The sequence below is a fragment of the Dermochelys coriacea genome, chromosome 3, assembly GCF_009764565.3.
Source record: "Dermochelys coriacea isolate rDerCor1 chromosome 3, rDerCor1.pri.v4, whole genome shotgun sequence".
Taxonomy (NCBI): domain Eukaryota; kingdom Metazoa; phylum Chordata; order Testudines; family Dermochelyidae; genus Dermochelys; species Dermochelys coriacea.
This window is the reverse complement of record NC_050070.1, coordinates 103,193,428-103,216,010: the sequence shown is the minus strand read 5'-3', so window position 1 is coordinate 103,216,010 and position 22,583 is coordinate 103,193,428. Positions and strand designations below refer to the sequence as shown.

General features: G+C 39.8%; 1 protein-coding gene across 13 annotated transcripts in view; it reads right to left on the bottom strand.

Annotated features, from left to right (window-relative positions):
* The window catches only part of EYA4 (EYA transcriptional coactivator and phosphatase 4), a 231,677-nt gene that overhangs the window by 98,108 nt on the left and 110,986 nt on the right, over positions 1–22,583 (bottom strand). For all 13 annotated transcript variants that reach the window (XM_043511003.1, XM_043511000.1, XM_043510994.1 and 10 more), the window contains one exon: positions 6,043–6,092. In XM_043511003.1, the coding sequence (XP_043366938.1) occupies positions 6,043–6,092 (50 nt within the window). The remainder of the gene's footprint in view (positions 1–6,042; positions 6,093–22,583) is intronic.

Sequence of the window (22,583 nt, the reverse complement as noted above, 5' to 3'; positions counted from 1 at the left end):
GGAAGAGGAGTCCTCAAGGGCAGGGAGGCCACTGGGTAAAGGAAGTGGGAGCAAGGACTCAGATCCTTTCACTAGCCAACTTCACCGGGGTAGTGCAGAAGCCAGGGAAGTTCCCCACAATAGCAGGACTAATCCCCCACTTACATATACATTCATTCTCCTTGCATCAGCTCCACAACAGTTATCTGTCACAGGCTATTTCATGGATACCTAGAAGAATGGTGGTGAGGTGAGGCAGAGCTGGGTCCAGGCAGCAGCAGGGCTCAAACAAGGCAAGAGCGGGACTACAGCAAGGCTGAGAACAAGCAGCCAAACGAGTTTTCGCAGCTGTGGGCAAACGCTTTAAGCAGTCAGAGAGCTACTACTGCTGCTGGGCTCAAGAACAAGCAGGCTAGCTTTTTCAGCCAATCACAGGCAGGCATTCCATCAGGCAAGTTAGCTTGTGCAGTCCAGCTGTGCTCAGTAGGCTGACAGGAGATTGGGCAGGCACAGCTGCAGTGCCTTATTCCTAAAAGGAAGTGGGGCCATGAGTAGTTCATTGGGAAACAAAGGGAAGGACAATGCTTCAATGAGCTTCCCTAAGTTCTCCGTGGACGGTGCAGCTCCGCACCATCCCCTACCAGGACAGTGTCTGAGGCCAGGTCTACACTACAAAACGGTGCCAGGCTAGAGGTGTGAAAAAAAAAAAAGACCACCGTCCTTATACTAGCAAAGGAGTCCTTTTGCTGGTATAGCATATTTTGTTCAGGGAAGTGAATTAAGTACACCAGTCAAACTCCTTTTCCTGGTACATGCTGAGTCTCCACTAGAGTGCTTTGAGTCTCCACAGCCTCTGTCATGTGGACTAGCCCTGGCCTAGATGAGCCAATCTAGCCTAGATAAGACTAAACATAGCACACAGAAAAATATGTTCTACCTAGTGCTAGCTTTTAAAATAGGAAAGAGAGAAAGTGAACTAACTCGTTTATATATGGTATCACACCTGAAATTTAAAGCATGAGTATGCACATACTAACTACAAACCAATATTTTTTATGTAATCTTTTACAGCTGTTATTTCCAACTACTGGGATCACCACCAACAGCTATATTTCTGGAGACTGCCATTGGCACTCTAATAACTCTCCACCCCTTTCTTGGTGGTTAATCTTAGAACTTCTTCATTATGTATATATAGACTCATGAGCTACCTGCTTTGTGTTCAATTGCGAGGGAGAGTGGGCTGCTCCAAGCCCCAAGGTCATGCAAACTGGCATGCTCAGAGATTTGGTGTGCCACAGAATGCAATGCAGATTAGATCACAGAATATAAAATTTGGAGGTAGCAGCTGGATCCCAGCAGTCTGATATTTAGTGGTAGAAATCAATAGCTACAGGGAAAGGGATTGGAGAGGAGATCTGCTTGGACGGAGACTCAGAAATTGCAAGGTGAGGTTTCAGTCTGGTAAATAGGCGCAGTCTATTACACTACAGAATATTACAATAAGATAAAGACTCTCATGACAGAAACCTAAAGATCATTGCAATTCTTGGTTAAGGCTGTTTCAGTAAACTTTAGTCAGATCTGTTGCGCATGTCTGTCAGAATAAATCCTCCATTTGAAGGTGATGTCTAATATATAATAATTCTATCAAATGATAATTCTATGGTTAGTCACAGTACTTTCCCCTATGATAACCCTATGCTTCTTTGCTTTGGACATTTAGGGCCAGATTTCCCGAAGATCTTGGTGTCTTAAAGCTCCCATTTAGTGACCAGATTTTCAAAATAGGAAAAGGATAAATGGGGAGAAAGTGCATATCATTAGATAATTGATCTGTCAGATTGATATTAAAGATATGCATACAAATTATTTATTTTAGTTTGTGAAGCACAGTGCCCCCTTGCACCTTGCCAACACAAAGATGCATGCTTCTGAGTAATAGAAGCCATGGTATTTTTTTTTTTTTTTTTTTTTTTTTTACCACCTCCATGTATTTTTAGAAGTAATTTAAGGTCAGCTAACCTCCATCTACAGGCCACAAAATGATTTCCCAAGATCTTCAAAATAAATAAATAAATAAATAAATAAAGTGTTCTTTTTATTCATAGATACCATCCTGACACATTACATATTTTCTCTCTGCCTCTATTCTTCCCTGGAGCGGGATTACCTCATGCAGGACAGAAGAAACTCTCTAACACTCAGCTCTCTGAATGTTCTACTTATTCTTCTGTTAGTGGGCTATGATTTCTCACCCCTCTCCACCAGAGGGGAAAAAACAGGAGTTTTGTTCCCTTGAACGTGGATTACAAGGGCTCAGCTGGTGGCACAAGTCAGCTCTTGCCGAAGTCATGCTTCCAGGACCACCACCACTACAGTTCTCTCTAGAACCCCATTAATTGAGCAGAATAGGTGGGGAGGAAAGGCATCTGCGGAGTGGGGGAGGAGAATCCAGAGGAGCCCACGCTGACTGGAGCTAGAACACTAAAAAGCCTTGGCTGAGGAGCTTCCCTGGGCTAGGCAAAAGGGATGAAATTCTCCCTTTCATAAGAAGGGGTGTGAAAGCAGATGGGAGCATGGGGCTCTACATTTTTGATATTTACCAATCTACCAGTTTTCAGAATCTGAAATAGTCTAATATTTCGCTCATTTCTTACAGTTCATCCAGTTTCTGCCCGCGAGGTTTGGTTTTGGATGAGGAAGGGAATAACTAGATCTAGCCGGCATCCAGTTTGGTTAAAAAAAAAAACCACGTCATAACTTTGAAAATGATGAATATTAACTCATGTTTGTAAAACAATGAAGACGAAAGTGCCACAGCACATAGTGCTATATAAATATTATATGTAAGGAGATTAGATTTGTGCTTTGATATACAGTATCAACAAAATGTGGCTTAAGTTTTTTCTTAAAATTCTCACTGGGAACCGTGAAGTTAAGCATCTCATGCATAGCACAGTAACTCAGCATTTACTTAAATTACATTAAATTCAACATGGGGAAAAGGTCGTCAGCAACTCTCAATAGCACACCCATAGTAAATTAAACTGAGAACATGAGAAAATGCAGTGCAATGTACATTGTGCAGATGCATATTACATACGCTGCACCCCTGAACTACATCTCCAAAGTTACTGACGGATGAATCTGATTATGTGTTCATGTTATCTGTAGTTTAGAACAGTGGCCTGAGAGTTAGTGCTACTATGTGCTATTTCTGACTCTGCCACTTATTGGCAGTATGACTCTTGTCAAGTCTTAACCTCTGTCTCAATTTAACAACAGTAGATTCAAAATTAAATGATAAAAATTTATTATGTTGGGAAGCTATTAAACCTTCTAACAGATCATTTAATTTTTAAAACAAAAGGAAAGAATTTAATAATACGGATATCCCCAGATACCACAGCAATGGATGAAACATAAATATCTAGAGAGAGCGAGATAAAGGAAAGCACTTTCAAAACAGGACATAGGAGATTTAGCCAATCACTCCCAGGAAACTTTCACAAAATTTGCATGTCTAAATTCTCATGTCCTGCTTGAAAATATATGGGTCAAAATTTGTGTGTGATTGAGATATTAAAGATTAATGCACATTTTCTTGCACATTTGTGTGTTCAGAGAAAATCATTCCATCTATCATGCTTGCAAATCTTCTAACTGTCGTTGCCTGCGCATGTTTGTTGTTAAACATCCGTCAGCTTGACAACCATTTGTATAAATGAGAAATGACTGCTGTTGATGATTGAGCTTTATCACACATATGGTAGGATACTTCTGTAAGGCATTCTTTGCCCTGATACATTGCATAAGCTAGTAGATTCTCTATGCCCAAATTTACTAGTCACATCTGTACCTTGAAAGTTTCTTACTGAAAGAGGAACCAACGCCAAGCAAGACAAAGAATTTGCTGATACACACGTCACTCCAAGAATTCTCCTGACAAAGTTCCCACACCCAATTTAATTACTTCCCTACTGTAAAAACACTTTCCATCTGCATTTATTGTAATAGTTTCAAATCCAAAACCAACACACTATAAAGCTAGCTAAATAAATGAATGATATTGGCCTTAAGTCCCAAGCCAGCAGCCGTTCGGTAAGGCAATGTGTCTCCAGCATTCATTTTTATGCTGATGTTTCATTTTATGTGCAGTGTTTTCACTTAAGACTTATTTGAGAAGAATTACCTTGCTCCAGGCTTTAAAACTTTGTGGGCTATAGCAGTGCCCTCTAGCGCCACTCTTGTCAAAGGTCTGTCAGTGATTCCACTCTAAGACAACAGTTGCATCGTATATCAAACTCTGGCATAAAAACTTGCTTCTAGCTATAAATACAGCATTACAAACTCTCAGGCCAGGAGCATTTTCTTTTATTTAAACTAGATCTGGTTGAAAATACATTTCCTTAAATAAGGGGGGACACAAAATAAATACTTTTTGTTCAAAATTTTCCTTTTTTCAGTAAATGAAATCTTACAAGATTTACAGTTTGATCGTCCACAGTGTGGGTCACTTTTGCAGTTGGGATTTCTCTATAGATTTCTTTTATTTAGTATAACAATCATCGTAACGACCATTCAACAGAAAGTTCACAATGGAATAAGGATTATGAAAGCATACTGGGTCATGAAGTGCCCTTAGACTTGTTACAATACAAGGCCCTGATCTAACAAAGCACTTGAGCATGTGCGTAACTTTTCACATGTTTAGAGATCCATCATGTGCTTAATGTTACACTCATGCTCAAGCACTTTGATGAATCAGGACCCTAATGCTATTGAAAGTACTTGTATAGAGCTGTGAGGTTATTAAAACTGAAACTTAATTTTCAATCAAAAATACCAGGCTGGGGGGGGGGAGGACAAAATTTATATTAGATTATTATTAAAAGAAGATCAAAGGTTCAAACCAGCTTTCATTGAAGTCCATAGCAAAGTTCCCATGGACTTCAATGGAAGCAAGATCAGGCCTCATAGTCTGTGCTCAGTTATGAGTACAACTCCTAGTGAACCTAATGGAAGCTGTGCATGTGCAACTGAATAACGTAAAAAGCAAATCAAAGAAATTCTGACATACTGTACAGCACTATTCACAACTATTCTACTGTCCATAGGTATTATTGTGTCCCAGCCAGTCAGAGGTTTTGCATACATTAAAGCTGCAATACCCAGACATAAGCATAGTAAAGTTTCAGTAATTTTTAATTTCTTAGTATTTTTGTGTTTCAATCAGATTGTTAATGTTACTTTAGGTTTATTATGTGTTTTTCTTTTCGTGATTAAACTTTTTTTCCCTGTGAAACTGAAATATAGCTCTTGTTAACAGAAATAAGACATAATGACAGCCTATAAAATGTTTCACTCCACAAATCTTAGACAAAACAATGCCCTGTGTCTTAAGAATTTAATAACCACCAGTACTGTACATGCTGGATGGCTCATTTGCAGTAATTATTGCATCACTTGTCCAAAATATAGACAGGGATAGTGACCCCATTTAAGTTACATTGATTTCCTTTTCTGCTTACATATAACATTAGGAAAAAAATTCATTTTAATACATACTTTTTGAGGAGTGTATGCAATTTTCCCAATATATGAACATTAGCATATTTTGCACAAGTAAACATTTAAAAAAATAATGGTAAAAGGATCTTTACCCAAATAAAAACTGATCTGCTGGCAGTGAAAGTAAATGGCAATACTAAATGAATGGCAACAATCACAGGTGCAGAAAGGGACGAGAAAAAAAATTGATCTAGAGACTTTAATACAATATTTATTGTTTTAAAGGGGATTCTCTTCTAAACTGAAGGTGACAAATCACTATTAATACACTATCAAAACTCTCTCCACCCCCCCATCCATCCCCAATCTCAATGCTTATCAGTAACTGCAAAAATCAATACCACCTCTGGGATGAAATACATTTAAAAGTAATCTAGCCAGACTCTAACTCTTTGCAATACTAATCTCTCATGCCTTTTGCTATATAGCTTCCGTATTGCTTCATATCACCATGTTCTTCTCATTAAGTATTTACTTTAGTTACTGTACCTGGAATTCTGAGCCTCTGAAACATCTGATTCTGTGCACGTTTTCTTTACCTGAAAAAGCAAAATGATTGCCAGTTACTCTCATATGAAAACACAACTTCCTCACTCACAGTTCACGCACTTACATCGCTTAAAGTGGATACAGCTCTGCTCACCATGATATCTATAAAATACTTCCCGCATTTTACAGCAGCAGTATGCAGTACTAAACAGTGTGTTTCATTATTATCCCATGAACAGCTGCCAACTGCACTTCCCTAGACTCCATTAGTATGTAAAATTGTCAACTAAAATAGCTTGGGAGTAGTCTAACTAGGAACAAAGAAACCAAAGAACCAGGTTCCCCACTTAAAAACTAGAAAGCCATACTGTTCTCAGTTCAGTAAAGAAATGTTTTCCCAATTGATACTGCTTCTGTTTCCTGCTAAAGCTCACAATAATAAACACCAGATTCTGGGGCAAAGTGCAGTGTAAATAATTCAGACATTAATTTTCATTTTCTGAATCCAGTAACTAAATGTTGAATGTATTTTCATAATGTGTCAATGAAGTTTACATATCATGTACACATTTTTTCACATATATCTGCAATATACAATTATATATACTCTAGTTCAACCTTCAGATTCATCTTTGTGATATACTGCTGTAAGCCAACGAAAGGAGGAAAAACCCCCTCCAATTAAAAATATAAACTACTCTTGTCCAGGCTCTCTATGGTGTTGGGGCTTCTGGAGTAGTGCAATTTGCACCTTTTGGTAATTTAAATTTCAGGCACTTTAAGTGAGACAAACATTTTGTTGAACATACAATCTAATGACTTGGTTGAGATATCAAAATTCCTCCTATTAAGACCAGCTAAACTAATTTACAGACACTCAGGCTTACTTACTATCACTTATACTTACTGCGCACTTCCCCTGTTACCAATAAATATTCAAATTCTGATCATTTACAATTACAGTACCTTGATCAAAGGGTACTTCTATTGTCAAATCCCCCTTTTGTTATACTGTCTTAAAAATAATGACTGACAGTTAGGGTGGGATTTTCAAAAATACACAACACTGCCAAACTTTTCCCATCAAAGTCAACGGCAAAACTCCTATAGAATTCAATGGGAGTAGAGTTAGGCTGATATTGAGCACTTTTAAAAATGCCACCTTTCAAGACTTCGAATGGATACCATGCAACACTACTCAGAGATGTGCAAATACAAAAATGATTCTAGAAAGCCATTTTTACTCATTTAATTTCTGGATCTTAAAGAATAATCATGGTACATACAATGTAAATTGTGCAGAGTACTAGTCAGTAGCAATAATGGAAATTTTCTTTTGGTGCTAATTTTAACAGCACATTTACCGTAACAGATGCCAGCTACAAATAATCATAAAAACAAAATAAAACCAAATTAAAAAAACCCATCTGATTCAATATCTGTTTTGTTTTATTTTTGCCATAAATCTCACTCCAGCAACATGAATATCTGCTTAATCATCTTGCTTAATTCTCAATGTGTGATTTTTTTCAAACTGCAAAAAGAACAACAGGTTTTGTAATTAGGTAATGCAGTGAAAATCTGCAATAAGAGTAGTGGTGCAGCTTAAAAAGTGAAGAAAGTTCTTGCATAGCAAAATGAGATGGTCAGGGCTTTGGAAACATTCAGATAAAGATACCACTGCAAAGGCCTGCTGTCCACAATACTTTGCTGATTATTAAAGAAACATTAAATAAGGAATAAGCAGCAACGAGTCCTGTGGCACCTTATAGACTAACAGACGTATTGGAGCATAAGCTTTCGTGGATGAATACCCACTTCATCAGATGCATGTAGTGGAAATTTCCAGAGGCAGGTATAAATATGCAGGCAAGAATCAGGCTAGGGATAACGAAGTTAGTTCAATCAGGGAGGACGAGGCCCTCTTCTAGCAGTTGAGGTGTGAACACCAAGGGAGGAGAAACTGCTTTTGTAGTTGGCTAGCCATTCACAGTCTTTGTTTAATCCTGAGCTGATGGTGTCAAATTTGCAAATGAACTGAAGCTCAGCAGTTACTCTTTGAAGTCTGGTCCTGAAGTTTTTTTGCTGCAGGATGGCTACCTTTAAATCTGCTATTGTGTGTCGAGGGAGGTTGAAGTGTTCTCCTACAGGTTTTTGTATATTGCCATTCCTAATATCAGATTTGTGTCCATTTATCCTTTTACGCAGGGACTGTCCAGTTTGGCCAATGTACACAGACCACCCGCCAACCCGAAGCATATTCTCACCAGCAATGACACACCGCAACATAGTAACTCTAACTCAGGAACCAATCCATGCAACAAACCTCAATGTCAAGTCTGCCCACATATCTACACCAGCGACACCATCACAGGACCTAATCAGATCAACCACAACACCACCAGTTCATTCAGCTGTATGTCTACCAACGTAATATATGCCATCATGTACATAGCAGAGGGGCATTGCTGGCACATCAGCCAAACTGGACAGTCCCTATGTAGTCCCTAGCCTGATTCTTGCTTTATTTATACCTGCCTCTGGAAATTTCCACTACATGTATCTGACAAAGTGGGTATTCACCCACAAAAGCTTATGCTCCAATACATCTGTAGTCTATAAGGTGCCACAGCACTCTTTGCTGCTTTTACAGATCCAGACCAACATAGCTACCCCTCTGATATTAGATAAGGCATGTGAGCAAGGTAAGTTTGGAACACAAACACACTGCACAGCCAAGTAACAAATACTGTATATAATACACAAAACTGGCATTAAGATGATAGCAGTAGGGTTGCCAATTGATTGCAGAAAACCAAACACCCTTGCCTACCCCTTCCCTGAGGCCTCGCCCCTTCTCTGAGACCCTGCCCCTGCTCACTTTACCCCCTCCCTCCGTCACTCACTCTCCCCCACCCTCGCTCACTCACTCATTTTGACTGGGCTGGGGCAAGGGGTTGGGATGCAGGAAGGGGTGAGGGTTCTGTCTGGCAGTGCAGGCTCTGGGGTGGGGCCGGGGATGAGGGGCGGGAGAGGGTTCCGGCTAGGAGTGCGGGCTCCAGGGTGGGGCCATAAATGAGGGGTTCAGAGTTGTGGGAGGGGGTGAGGGTGTGGGCTCTGAGTGGTACTTACCTCAGGTGGCTCCCGGAAGTGGCCAGCATGTCCCCGCTCCGGCTCCTAGGCGTAGGGGTGGCCACGGGGCTCTGCACGCTGCCCTGGCCCACAGGCGCCACCCTCACAGCTCCCACTGGCTGTGGTTCCTGGCCAATGGGAGCTGTGGAGCTGGTGCTCGGAGGTGGGGCAGTGTGTGGATCCCCCATGGCACCCCTGTGCTTAGGAGCTGGAGGGAAATGCTGGCTGCTTCCGGGAGCCATGTGGAGCAAGGGCAGGCAGGAAGCCTGCCTTAACCCCGCTGTGCCACTAACTGGAGTCTTAGTGGTCCGGTCAGTGGTCCTGACCAGAGCCGCCAGAGTCCCTTTTCAACCGGGTATTCTGGTTGAAAACTGGACACCTAGCTATCCTAGATAGCAGCAGAAGTCCATGATGTACATGTACAAATACAGTACATGAAATATCCAAAGTACAGGAGATTTTTTCAGAAAACAAATTCAAAATAATTAAAAGAAACTGAAATGTCACTAATCTTTTCTCTTGATAGGAAGACTGTTTTCATAAACACAGTATCTCACTAAACAGGTATAAAATTAACTTGGTAGGAAAAGGATCCCTCCACTTTGCATATAAAATGAATGCATATTTCAAAATATTAATTTACATAGTTTAGTAACTTATTGGTAAAAAATTCCCAATTAAACTACTCACACTGCCATTCTTAAACTTGTACTCAGTTGCAAACCATCTGCTGGTATCTCCTTATCATTTGTATTAATTATCACTTATACAATATTTTCCCATTTCATAACTCTTTAAATGGTTATCATCAATGGATCAATAGAACAAGTAAAAACAATATCATGTCCTTTGATGGGCAGAACTACTACTTTGACAGGAGTTAAAAGATAAATTACTTATGCTCTAAGATATCTGAATTCAGTGCTGTGGACATAGACAATAAACACATATTACTGAATAACTCAAAGCATTAAAATATTGTGATATTCCTTTGCAGTATACGTTAATAAATATAAAACACTAGTTTACCATAAAAAGAGAGTGACAGAAAAACAGAGAACACTGGTGTATAAAAAAACAATCTTGTATTATGTGTGCCCTGTGAGGTGGACAGGCGCTCAACAAAAGCAAAATGAGGAGTGACAGAAATTTTAAATGAAGTTTGTTTAAGTATCTGGTATAGATGGTGCTATTTGTCTATGACTGATGTGTGAGGAAATGTGCAGTATGAGTATACCGTGCACTTGCCCTTACCTCTGGGATCTCACGCAATCTAAATTGTGCAACTAACTAAGGGCTCTCCTTCTGAGAAAAAAATTAATAAATAGAAAAATTATTTCTTAAGAGAGGTGTGTGTAAGGGATGCTCTTTCAAGTGGTTACAAGAAACAAACAATTTCTTCTCTACAACTATCCCAACAGTACAGTAAAATACACTTTGCTGACCATAAAAAATATTTTAGATTTTGAGGTGAATAGAGGGATTATTGCGAAAACTGATTATCAAAGACTACAAATATCCTTGCCTTTGTTCTTTCTGGTTTTTGTTTGTTAATTTGTTTTTCTGTTGTTTTCATAATACCCAATATCTATTAACAGCACATGAGTATTTATATGCATTAAGAAGATGACTTTTGTTTTGTTACTGTTTTTTCCATTAAAAGAAAAAATACATGTGCAGTTCTCACTATCTGAGTCAAATACAACTATAAAGTCAATATTTGTAATGATAAGACCCTGTTTTCAGCTGTTATGACTTTGCCAAACTTTAACTATTTGGGATAAATGTTTCCACATTTGGTGTCTGCTTCAGGCTGACTTTTTAGAAAATCCGAACTAAAATGGTCCAACCAGTTTTAAACATGAGATTTGGGAACATATCTTTTGCTCACAATAAAAAAAAAAAATCTTACAATTCTTTCTTGAGAAATGAACCGTAACCACTGGGAGCTGCGGGCGGCCATGCCTGTGGATGGTCAGCATAAACAAACTAACTATCTCTCAGCCTGCCAGCTGTTAAATCTCTCCTCTGTTTTTTCCACCAAATGCATCCGATGAAGTGAGCTGTAGCTCACGAAAGCTTATGCTCTAATAAATTTGTTAGTCTCTAAGGTGCCACAAGTACTCCTTTTCTTTTTGCGAATACAGACTAACACGGCTGCTACTCTGAAACCAGCCTGCCAGCAGATTACTCTGATGGGCCGTGTGCAGCCCACGGGCTGCAGGTACATGAAATTTGGCAGGGGGCTTGCTCTGGTGCCAGCGATGGGCTGGGTCTTTTGCTATTCCTGTGAAAATCTGTCCAAATTTGCTCAAGTTATAAGCCTCTAAAAAATTCACTTTGCAGATGGGTCAGTAGAGACTTGTTAGAGTCTGGCAGCTAAATTCTCTGAAGAGTCTACCTGCACTGATCATGTTTCACCCCAAAGTTGCAGGGGCTGAGCAGAACTTTCCCTATAATTCCTCCTCCTGGTGATGCCAAGCACAGGGACTGAAAGCAGGGAGAAAAGGAGTACCGGTGGCACCTTAGAGACTAACAAATTTATTAGAGCATAAGCTTTCGTGAGCTACAGCTCACTTCAGACACTCTCTCTCTCAAATCTTCCCTTATAGGAATTCAGGAGGCATGGAAGAAGAGGAGAAATCAGGTTGACTCAGATGAAGGAGCTGAGGAATTGGGGGGAAGGGGAAACAGAGGGAGAATAGGAAGAGAGGGTTACAGGCACTAGAGGGAAGGATAAAAAGCGGTTTATAGGTGCACATAGAGAGGGAGTCAGTAGCTGGGGGAATGGTGGAAGACAGGAGCAGAAGGGGAAGGAGCAGTAGTCAGGGGGCTGGCAAATGGATAGGGGAGGGAGGGAGACAGGAGCTGGGAAGATGGGGTGTGGGTTTGGATAGGAGCAGAGCAGGAGGGGACAGGAGCGTGGTGGGTGGGAAGGAGCAGAAGGGTGGTGGTGCAGGAAATGGGGGGCAGGGTGGATTTACTTGAAACCCAGTATTTTCATCATCATTTAAAACATCAATCAGGAAACCTTGATTTAAATAATCAATTTTAATCTTGTCTTGCATTTGTACTTCTTAGTTATTTTCATATAAAAGGATGATTCTCAGTGGCTAGTAACCATTAAAACATGTTGATTTACAACTAAATATTGTATTTACACTAAATTTGGTGCTTCTTTTTGCTAACCCCAGGATACACTCTACCTATACACTCTACCTATACATACTGATTTGAGCAACTGTATAGCTTAACTTACATTTATTTAGATTCTTAATTTTTACATTTTTATTATGGTAAAAAATGATGACTGATGCATTTATTTACTAGATGGCAATTAATTAATTTGTGATTTATATCAAGCTCTATTTGGATGGAAATTTAATAAAAATGCACAAAACAGCATTCAATTATTTTTTAATTAAACCAACTACTTAAATGTGCTGGATGTATAAGGAAAAAGTTTATCAAAACTAACTGATTTATTAAAGTCAAACAAAAGAAATATTATCTGTAGTTAGTGAACTTAAGTGATTGTTTCTAGTCACCATGTTCTTCAAGGTTTTAGACCCAGTAGAGCTTATCCTCTCACACCTAATTTTTATTTTAATTTTTATTCATAGACTGGAAAAGGAAGACAAGCTTTCCTGCTTTTTTGATTTCCAATTGGCTTCTTAACTTTGAATGAACTAGTCATTGAAATGAATTAACTGAACAAACTAAAATGAAGAAAATATTCTCTCTGTACGTAGAGAACAGCTTAATTTTTTCTGCATTTAATTTAAATATTTTTAATAGTTATAAATGTAGGCCCTAACATAGGTTGTCAATTTCAAATTTAATTTTATATAAGTTTACTTTTTAAAATTAACTTTATAGTTAAATTTTAAAATACCTGATTTATTTGATTTTTTCCTACACCTGATCTGGGTGGGAGTATATAGGAAGAGAGGGGGATGGGAGTAGGCTGGGACACAGCCACTAGCAAGCACTCTTCTCCAAAACCTGGAACTGAACCCAGAAGTCCTGAGCCTCTATACTTCTCTGCTGCCTGCAAGTATCTGAGACTGGCAAAGTATGTGTCTCATGTTCCCCCCAGTGGCTGGTTCCCACAAGTGGCTGGTCACGGGCTACTATTGCTATCAATTATTTGTTACATCAACTGGTAGTGGTGTTTGCTGTAGATCTAAACGCCCAAACACTGATGATGCCCCAAGTTGGGGGGACAATAAGTGACAGTATATCTGTTTTCTCAAGGTTTTTGTTTTTTGTGTGTTTTTCATTTTAATTAGGAAACTACATTAAAAAAAAAACCTATCTTAAAACAACATTTAAGGTTGCAAAGTCAAACACCCAAAATGTAGGAAATACCAGAATTAAGATTGCCTGTATCATACAGTCTTTAATTATATGACCACATCCCATTTTTTCTAGGGAATTGCTGCCTCATTCAGGGCACAAGATGAACCAAATTATGGGAAAGAATAAAGGCTGTATAATGAATTACTGGTAAGCTCATTTCTAGGAAGGTATGTAATGAATGGGGCAGGGGCAATGCAGGAAGAGAAAGAATGGCCTTTGCAGATGAAAGCTGCCAAGGATAATTTCATTTTATTCTCGTCTCTGTCACAGAGTTTCTATGGGATACTGAGCAACTCATTTAAAGCAAAATGTTAACAGTTGGCCACTAATTGTTTTGTACCTCACATTCTGGATGCTCAAAGTGAGGACCCAAAGCTAGATTTGCAGAAGTGCAGAGCGCTCACAGCCGCAACTGAAAGTCAATGGGGGCTGTATTTCAAACATATGAAGTGGTATAAAAATGCTAAGTACTCTGGAAAATGAAGGCGTAGGTGTTTCAAGTCGGATACCCAAAATGGGGCCTTAATTTTGGTAGGGGCCTCTATGCACTACCGTAATATAAATCAATTAATCAAAATATTAATAACTTCTTGGCCTACAAAACACACAAGAGCTAAGGGAGGATTTATTAAAGGGGATACTCTAGATTCTAGTACAGAAGAGAGGACAGAAGTTGATAAAGTACAGGCAGGAACTGATCAGAAAGTCAAACAAAAAAGAGTCCTATTCTGCCGATAATTAAATATTGACAAATTTTATAATTGTATACAAATGCTAGAAGTATAAATACTCAGATGGGTGAACTTGAGTGCTTGGTATTAAATGAGGTATAATTAACTTGGGTGAATGATGGCACTCAATAGGACACAGCAATATCGGGGTACAAAAAATATAGGAATAACAAAGTAGGCTGCACTGGTGGGGGAGTGACACTATATGTGAAGGAAAGCAGAGAGTCAAATATAGTGGAAATCTGAAATGAATCTGTACCATAAAATCTCTATGGATAGAAATTCCATGCTAGAATAATACAAGTATAACAATAGGAATATACTACCGACCAGAATGGTGACAGTGATTGTGAAATGCTCAGGGAGATTAGAGAAGCTACAAAAACAGAAAACCCAATAATAATGGGGGATTTCAACTATCCCCATATTGTCACCTCAGGATGGGATGCAGAGATAAAACTTCTGGTCACCATTAATGCTTCATGGAGCAGCTAGTCTTGTAGAGCCCACAAGGGGAGAGGTGACTCTTGATTTAGTCCTATGTAGAGCACAGGATCTGGCCCAAGAGGTGAACACAGCAGATCTGCTTGATAATAGTGACCACAATTAAATTAAATTTATCCTCCTTGGGGGAAGGACAAACCCACAAAAATGGTTAACTACCTTTCATAACTGTTGTTTTTCGAGATGTGTTGCTCATGGCCATTTCATTCTAGGTGTGCACGTGCCCAGGTGCACAGCTGTTGGAGACTTTTGCCTTAGCGGTATCTGTAGGGTCGGCTGCGGTGCCCCCTTGAGTGTTGTGCTCGTGCGTCAGTATATCAGACACTGCCAGCCCTACGCCCTCTCAGTTCCTTCTTGTGGCAACTCCGAAAGTGGGGCAGGAGGGCGGGTAATGAAATGGTCATGAGCAACACATCTCCAAGAACAGTTACAAAAGATAGGTAACTGTTTTTTCTTCGAGTGCTTGCTCATGTCGATTCCATTCTACATGACTCACAAGCAGAATCCCTAGAGGTGGGCTCGCAGTTTATAGATGTGTGGCTTCCAACACTGCTCTACCGAAGCCAGCGTCATCTCGGGCTCGCTGGGTAAGCACATAGTGAAATGTAAATTTATGCATGGACAATTATGTGGTCGCCCTGCAGATGTCAAAAATCGGCACACGGGCCAGGAAAGCCACCGCCAAGGCTTGAGTTCTAGTCGGTGGGTGGTTACAACTGCCAGTGAAGGCACCTTTGCCTGATCATAGCAGAAACAGATGCAGGCTGTGATCCAGGAAGAAATTCTCTGGGTGGACACTGGATGACCTTTCATCCTATCTGCCACCATGACGAACAACTGAGTCGACTATGGAACGGCTTCCATATGAGGAGAGATTAATAAGACTGGGACATTTCAGCTTGGAAAAGAGACAATTAAGGGGGATATGATAGAGGTCTATAAAATCATGACTGGTATGGAGAAAGTAAATAAGGAAGTGTTATTTACCCCTTCACAGAACACAAGAATTAGTGGTCACCAAATGAAATGAATAGACAGCAGGTTCAAAACAAACAAAAGGCACCATTTTTTCCACACAACCCTCAATCTGTGTAACTCTTTGCCAATGCCAGAGGATGTTGTGAAGGCCAAGACTATAACAGGGTCCAAAAAAGAACTAGATAAGTCCATGGAGCATAGGTCCATGAATGGCTAGTAGTCAGGAGGGGCAGGGATTGTGTCCCTAGCCTCTGTTTGCCAGAAGCTGGGAATGGGCGAAGGGGATGGATCACTTGATTGCCTGTTCTGTTCATTCCCTCTGTGGCACCTGGCATTGGCCACTGTCAGAAGACAGAATACTGGGCTAGATGGACCTTTGGTCTGACCCAATATGGCTGCTCTTATGTTCTTGCAAAACGGTTTGGTCCTCTCGATGTAGAAGACTAGCACCCTCCTGACATCCAGAGAGTGCAGCCTATGCTCCTCCTCTGACTTATGAGGCTTTGGGCAGAAGACTGGCAGAAATATGTCCTGGCTCATGTGAAATTGCAAAACCACCTTGGGCAGGAAAGCTGGTCGCAACTGGACCTTGTCCTTGAAGAACACCATATAGAGCAGCTCCAATGTAAGCACCCTAATCTTGGAGAGCTTTCGGGCAGAAGTTATTGCTACCAGGACCATCACCTTCCAGGAGAGCAAAAGAAGGAAACAGGATTCCAAGGGCTTGAATGGGTCCCTCATGAGTCACACAAGCACCAGATTCAGGTCCCACCAGGCCTTTCAAGAATCGGACCGTCATGCTATGTGCGAAGACCGACCTGCCCTGGAACAGAGGGTGAAAGGCTGATATAGCAACCCGGTTGACCTTAATTGAGGAAAGAGACAAACCTTGGAGCTTGAGATGCATAATGTAGGATCAGCAGCAGTGAGGCCTTCTCAGGCCTAACCTCGTGGGCTGAGGCCCAGCACGTAAAACGTTTCCATTTGGCCACATTGATTGCTCTTGTGGAAGGCTTCCTACTTCCCAGTAGGACCTGTTGAATTTGGGCCAAACATTCCCGTTCCTCAGCAGTTAACGATGGAGCAACCAAGCTGTGAGGTGCAGCACTGCCAGATTCGGGTGCAGCAACTGGTCATGGTTCTGCAATAGGAGATCCGGCCAGAGGGCAGTGGCATCAGGGTTGCCACTGACAGATCCATGAGCGTGCTGAACCTTGAACCAAAAGCTCTTTGTTGGGATGGGATAAGAGGGAAGGTCCTCTCATGGATCAGTAACTGGTTAAAGGACAGAAAACAAGGGGTAGAAATAAATGGTCAATTGTCACAATGGAAAGAGATAAAAAAATGGGGTCTCCCAAGAGTCTGAATTGGGAAATTTCCTGTTCAACATACTCATAAAATGATCTGGAAAGGGGGTAAACAGTGAGGTGGCAAAGTTTGCAGATGTTACAAAATTACTCAAGATAATGAAGTCCAAAGTGGAATGCAAAGAGTTACAAAGGGATCTTACAAAATTGGGTGACTAGGCAACAATATGGAAGATGAAATTCAATGTTGATAAATGCAAAGTAATGCACTTTGGAAAACAGAATCCCAACTCTATATAAAAAATTATGGGTGTCAAATTAGCTGTTACCACTCAACAAAGAGATCTTGGAGTCACTGTGGACAGTCCTCTAAAATATCTGCTCAATGTGCATCAGCAGTTAAAAAAATCTAACAGAATGTCAGGAACCATTAGGGAAGGGATAGACAATAAGACAGAAAATATCGCAATGCCGCTACATAAATCCATAAATCCGTAGGCATACCATGAATACGGTGTGCAGTTCTGGTCGTCCCATCTCAAAAAAATATATTGGAATTGGAAAAGAGAAGGGCAACTAATATGATTAGGGATCTAGAACAGCTTCCATATGAGGAGAGAGTAAAAAAACGGTGCCTGTTCAGCTCAGAAAAGAGATGAGTAGAAGGGAATATGACACAGGTTTATAAAATCATGACTGGTATGGAGAAATGGAATAAAGCAGTGTTATTTACCCCTTCATAGAACACAAGAACCAGGGATCACCCAATGAAATTAATAGGCAGCAGGTTTAAAACAAACATAAGGAAGTACTTCTTCACATAACGTACCATCAACCTGTGGAATTCATAGCGAGGGGATGTTGTGAAGGCAAAAGTATAACTACGTTAAAAAATTAGATAAATTCATGGAGGATAGGTCCATCAATGGTTATAAGCCGAGATATTCAGGGATACAACCCCATGCTCTGGGTGCCCCTAAACCTCTGACCGCCAGAAGCTGGGAGTGGATGACAGGGGACAGTCACTCAACAATTACCCTGTTCTAGTAATTTCCTCTGAAGGATCTAGCATTGTCCACGGTCAAAAGACAGCATATTGGGCTAGATGGACCACTGGTCTGACCCAGTATAGACATTCTTATGTACTAGTTTTCTGGTGAGCTATGGTAGAAATACTGTTCCATTTACTTAAGACTTAAAAGCAAAAATGAATGAAGCTTGCGTAGGAAGAAACAAAAATACATGTTGCACACATGAAATCCCCCGAAAAAAAGTCCTTAACACCACCAAACTCTTAAATAAATAGGTCACAATAAATCCTTGGGTATAATGTACTTCCAACTTCTTATAATGGATGCAATTACTTAGCTGATTACACAAAATTATTTAGAGTTTACTTTTGAATAGGCAATGACCAAGAGCCCAATTCAGTTTAAAAAAAAATCTTGATGATACTGTTGTGTTCAAGATCACGGAAGAAGAAGAAAATTGATTTTTCCACAATTTTCCAGAATGCAGAGACTGGACATACTTTGATTTATTGATTTGGGCCCTAAAATTAGCGTTATCATATCTCATCAATTCTTAAAAAGTAAGTGTTTTATTCTTTAACAAAATGGAAGCTCCAGTGTAAATTTGCTCTAAATGAGATTAACTTTGAGAGCTGATACGAAATATTCTGTGAAAAGATATTTACCAATTATTAAAATATTTACATCAATTCATCCACTGTCATAAATATGTCAGTCACTGATTCAATCAATTTATAATTATAAGGCCAGATTCTAATGTAGATGATTATGCAACTTTATACTGCAAAATACTGGCAGAATTGATGACCAAAAAATGAATTTGGGGATTAGCCATAGAATTTATATTTGGTGCGAGCAACTAAAATGACTATAAAGGAGAAGGGAATTAGTTATGCTGAAAATCAGAGAAGCCTGAACCTAAAGGAAATATTATGTAATACTGTTGGCTATATGAATCTCTCCTGCAAATTAACTAATTCAGCTGAGCTAATAAATTAACTGTTTTCCTGCTGCACACCTACCATATACAGTCCATCCCATTTTCTTATGGAAGAAACATTGTTTCGGCAAGTAAAAGTTGATAATTGTTAATTATTGTAATTAAAAATTAAATAAATCCCATTTTGAATAAACCAAACGCTGAAGGACCTGGTCAAACCTTGGGGTGAAATAATGCCTCATTGACTTCAAATACGAGTATGAAAGTGGATTTTGGAAATCAACTATTGCATATGAAATCTCACCTGAAGCACTTCAAAAGTTATGAAGACATCAGAGGCCATACGGATATAAGGAACAAGAACACTGCAGATCAGGTTGTTGGGACAGGATAATTGTGTCTGAGGGTGGGGTTGGAGGGTAGGAAAGGGTGGGGGGGAGGAGATGAGAGCACCAGAGCATTATAACCCCTTTTCCACTTTCAGCATGAAAGTTTTCTTTCTTCTTTTCATTGAAAACAAAGTTGAAAATTTAAGAGAAGTTAGGGAGCTGCTCAAGTCTTTCTCTGGACTTTTATAGGAGTCTAGGGTCTGCTGAGAAACAGATAATGCACCTGGGCACATCCTTGATGCATTCATTTTGTGCATATGCTGTTTTACACCTAAATAGCTCCCAAATCTCTTTCTAGGGTTGTTAGCAAAGATTTTTCCAATCATCTAACCTTTCTTCAGGTATTGAATAAATACTCTCAGGACCCCGGGAAACAATCCCATAGTCCCATTCTCTCACAGATCCCACTTTGGCTCCATAGAAAGATCACAGGGCTAGCAAACTAGACATAACCAAGAGACCATGAGGGGTAGTAATCCAAAGACGTAATAATGAGTTAAGGAATCTCTTTGCTGCAATTAATAATTTAATAAGAAGATACTGACAGAGTAAATCCTTCAATGCTATGTAAGAAACCCAGAGACCACCACTGGACTCTCCAGGTTCTTTTTCATTTCTCGTCTCCTTTTCTTTCTTCCTTTCATTCAAAACAAACCAAGGCAATTCAATGCAAAGAAAAAATAATAATGAAACTTTCAAGTAGAAAATTTAAGCAAAGAGAAGTTCAAAAGTTAATGTTTCCACAGCAATGCTAATGCAAAGTGCTTCCAATTCCCATTTTTGCTTTTGCTTTAGCCAATGAGAGACGCAGATTAGAATGGTGTTCCCTAAGCCCCATCCCTCTCACAATGTTAGGCCCTAAGTCCGGGCTGGTGGGAGGTTCTTATTGCTGTTTCTGATCCACAGCCAGGAGCCCATGTCCTGGAGTGCGGTGGCTTAAGCAAAAATGGCAGCTGCGCACTCGTAACTCCTTATAACCTTTAGCCAAGTGCTTAGGAAATTCACCCTCGTCCCCCGCCTCCCACTCCTCTCTGGCTATTTTGTGTGGAGGAGGTGTGCTCTGAGCACAACTAACAGATTGGGCCCCTAAAGCAAGATAGGTGTTGTATTGCCCATCTTCCCCTGGTTTGAGGATTGCACTGAGGCTTAGGCATGAGATAGGTGTCCAGACACCTGCCTGAGACCGCAGTGCGCATGCCGAGAGGCAGAAACTTAGGCACCTAGTGAGTTTGGACACCTACAGGGTTAGGAAGCAGCTGAGGGAATGGGGCCAGGAGAGGTAGGGTTGTAGATCACACTAGCAAGTAAATCTGGGATTTAAGCAATTTAAGTCCCCTGATGAATCTGAGCCCTTTGTTTATTTACTCCTCTAGCCTTATTAATTGCCTGGGCAGGAAGTTTTCCCATCACATTCAAATTTGGGTTGGCTAGTTCATGGATACACTCGGCTGTCCAACTTAGTAATAGTAAGGGTAGCTGTAGAATTATAAAAAGAAAAGGAGTACTTGTGGCACCTTAGAGACTAACAAATTTATTTGAGCATAAGCTTTTGTGAGCTACAGCTGCGCGTGATTGGGGCCACATTGTGTTAGGTGCTGTACATATACAGAGTAAAAAGACTGTCCCTACTCCAGAGAATATTTAATCTTGGGACGCAATCCTGCAAAAATCTGTGAACTTGCATAACTATATGCACTGTATGTAGTCCCATTGTCCTCATTGGTAAAACTCACAGTGTGCAAAGGTAAGCATGTACAGTTATTACAGTTAAAGTTATTAAATCTTGCTCAACATACACTTATGAAGTCATCTGGCTTTTGTATTTCTTTAACAACTGCAATTACTTTCTCTCTCTCTCTCTCTCTCTCTCTCTCTCTGAGTCTTTGGAGGACCAGGGCCTTGGTTAATGCCAAGGTGCAACAGGTGGACAAAACAAACAGGCTGGGGAGAATGGGGATGAGGTAACAGTAACATGACCATGTAATATGGACACAGTTTGGCTCACCACTTTGCCAGATGATGGGTAGGCGAGTTCTGTAGGCATCCTGGCAAAAGTGAATCTGAAGGATGGATTTGAATGAGGACAAAGTAGAACAACAGGACAATCCCCTGTACCTGCATCAGGTTTGCACCTGCTGGAGGATTGGAGGTATTGGCCCGTTAGGGTCCACTACTGTGTACACTATTGGCCTAGACTTAATTTTCAGACACCACTTAATGGGAATTGTGGGCACTCAGCACCAATGATAATAGACAATGTTTAGGAGATAACTGTTTTAAAAACTGTAGCCTTGGAATTTCCTGTCTTTTTCATTCTTACTGTCTGAAATATAAAACATAGCCGTAGTGTAATTTTGGGGATTTAAAATACCAATAAATAATTTTACTTTTTCATGTTTACCCTGCAACACTTGGGATGTTGTACAATATTTGCATATTTGGACAACACAACAAATACATTCCAGTAAAAAAAAACACTCAAATTTTAAACAAATGCTATATTAAAAATCAATGAAAGGGGAAATCTGGACATGGTGGGAGAAAGTAATAAATATTCAGGCATTATATTCCACCTTGAAAATTACGAAGTAAATTGACAGTGCAAAAGCAATATACAGCTGTCCCTTTTCTTCAGTTTGATATATTTCAGTTCTTGCTCACTGGTGACACTAATTTGTTTAGTATTATAGCAATAATTTCTAACAGCTGTTGTCACATTAATAAACCATGTCAGATAACTGAAAATTTCAACAAACTACTTACATTAAATACATTAAAAATCTGCTGCTGAATAAACTGCTAGTTAAATAAGATAACTACTTTCTTAAGTCATATATATATCCTTACTTATCAAAAACTACATTCATTATTAGTCAAACTGAATTTTAACAAATAAAACCTCACAAGAGAAATGGATCCAGTGCAAGGACTAATAGTGTGCATTTGTACTGTCATACAACAGATGCTGGGAAAGAAATTATTTTTGAAAAAAATATTTATTGAGAGTGCTTAATTAATCATACCAGTCTGAATAATTTTCACATTCACGACAGTGCCCGAGGATGTACTGGAATGCAGGTTAAAAAGTACTCTCCAATAAATACATAGGAGATCAAATCTAAATACATACATAAGCCTATTCTATGTTGTAGATATTATATGCTATA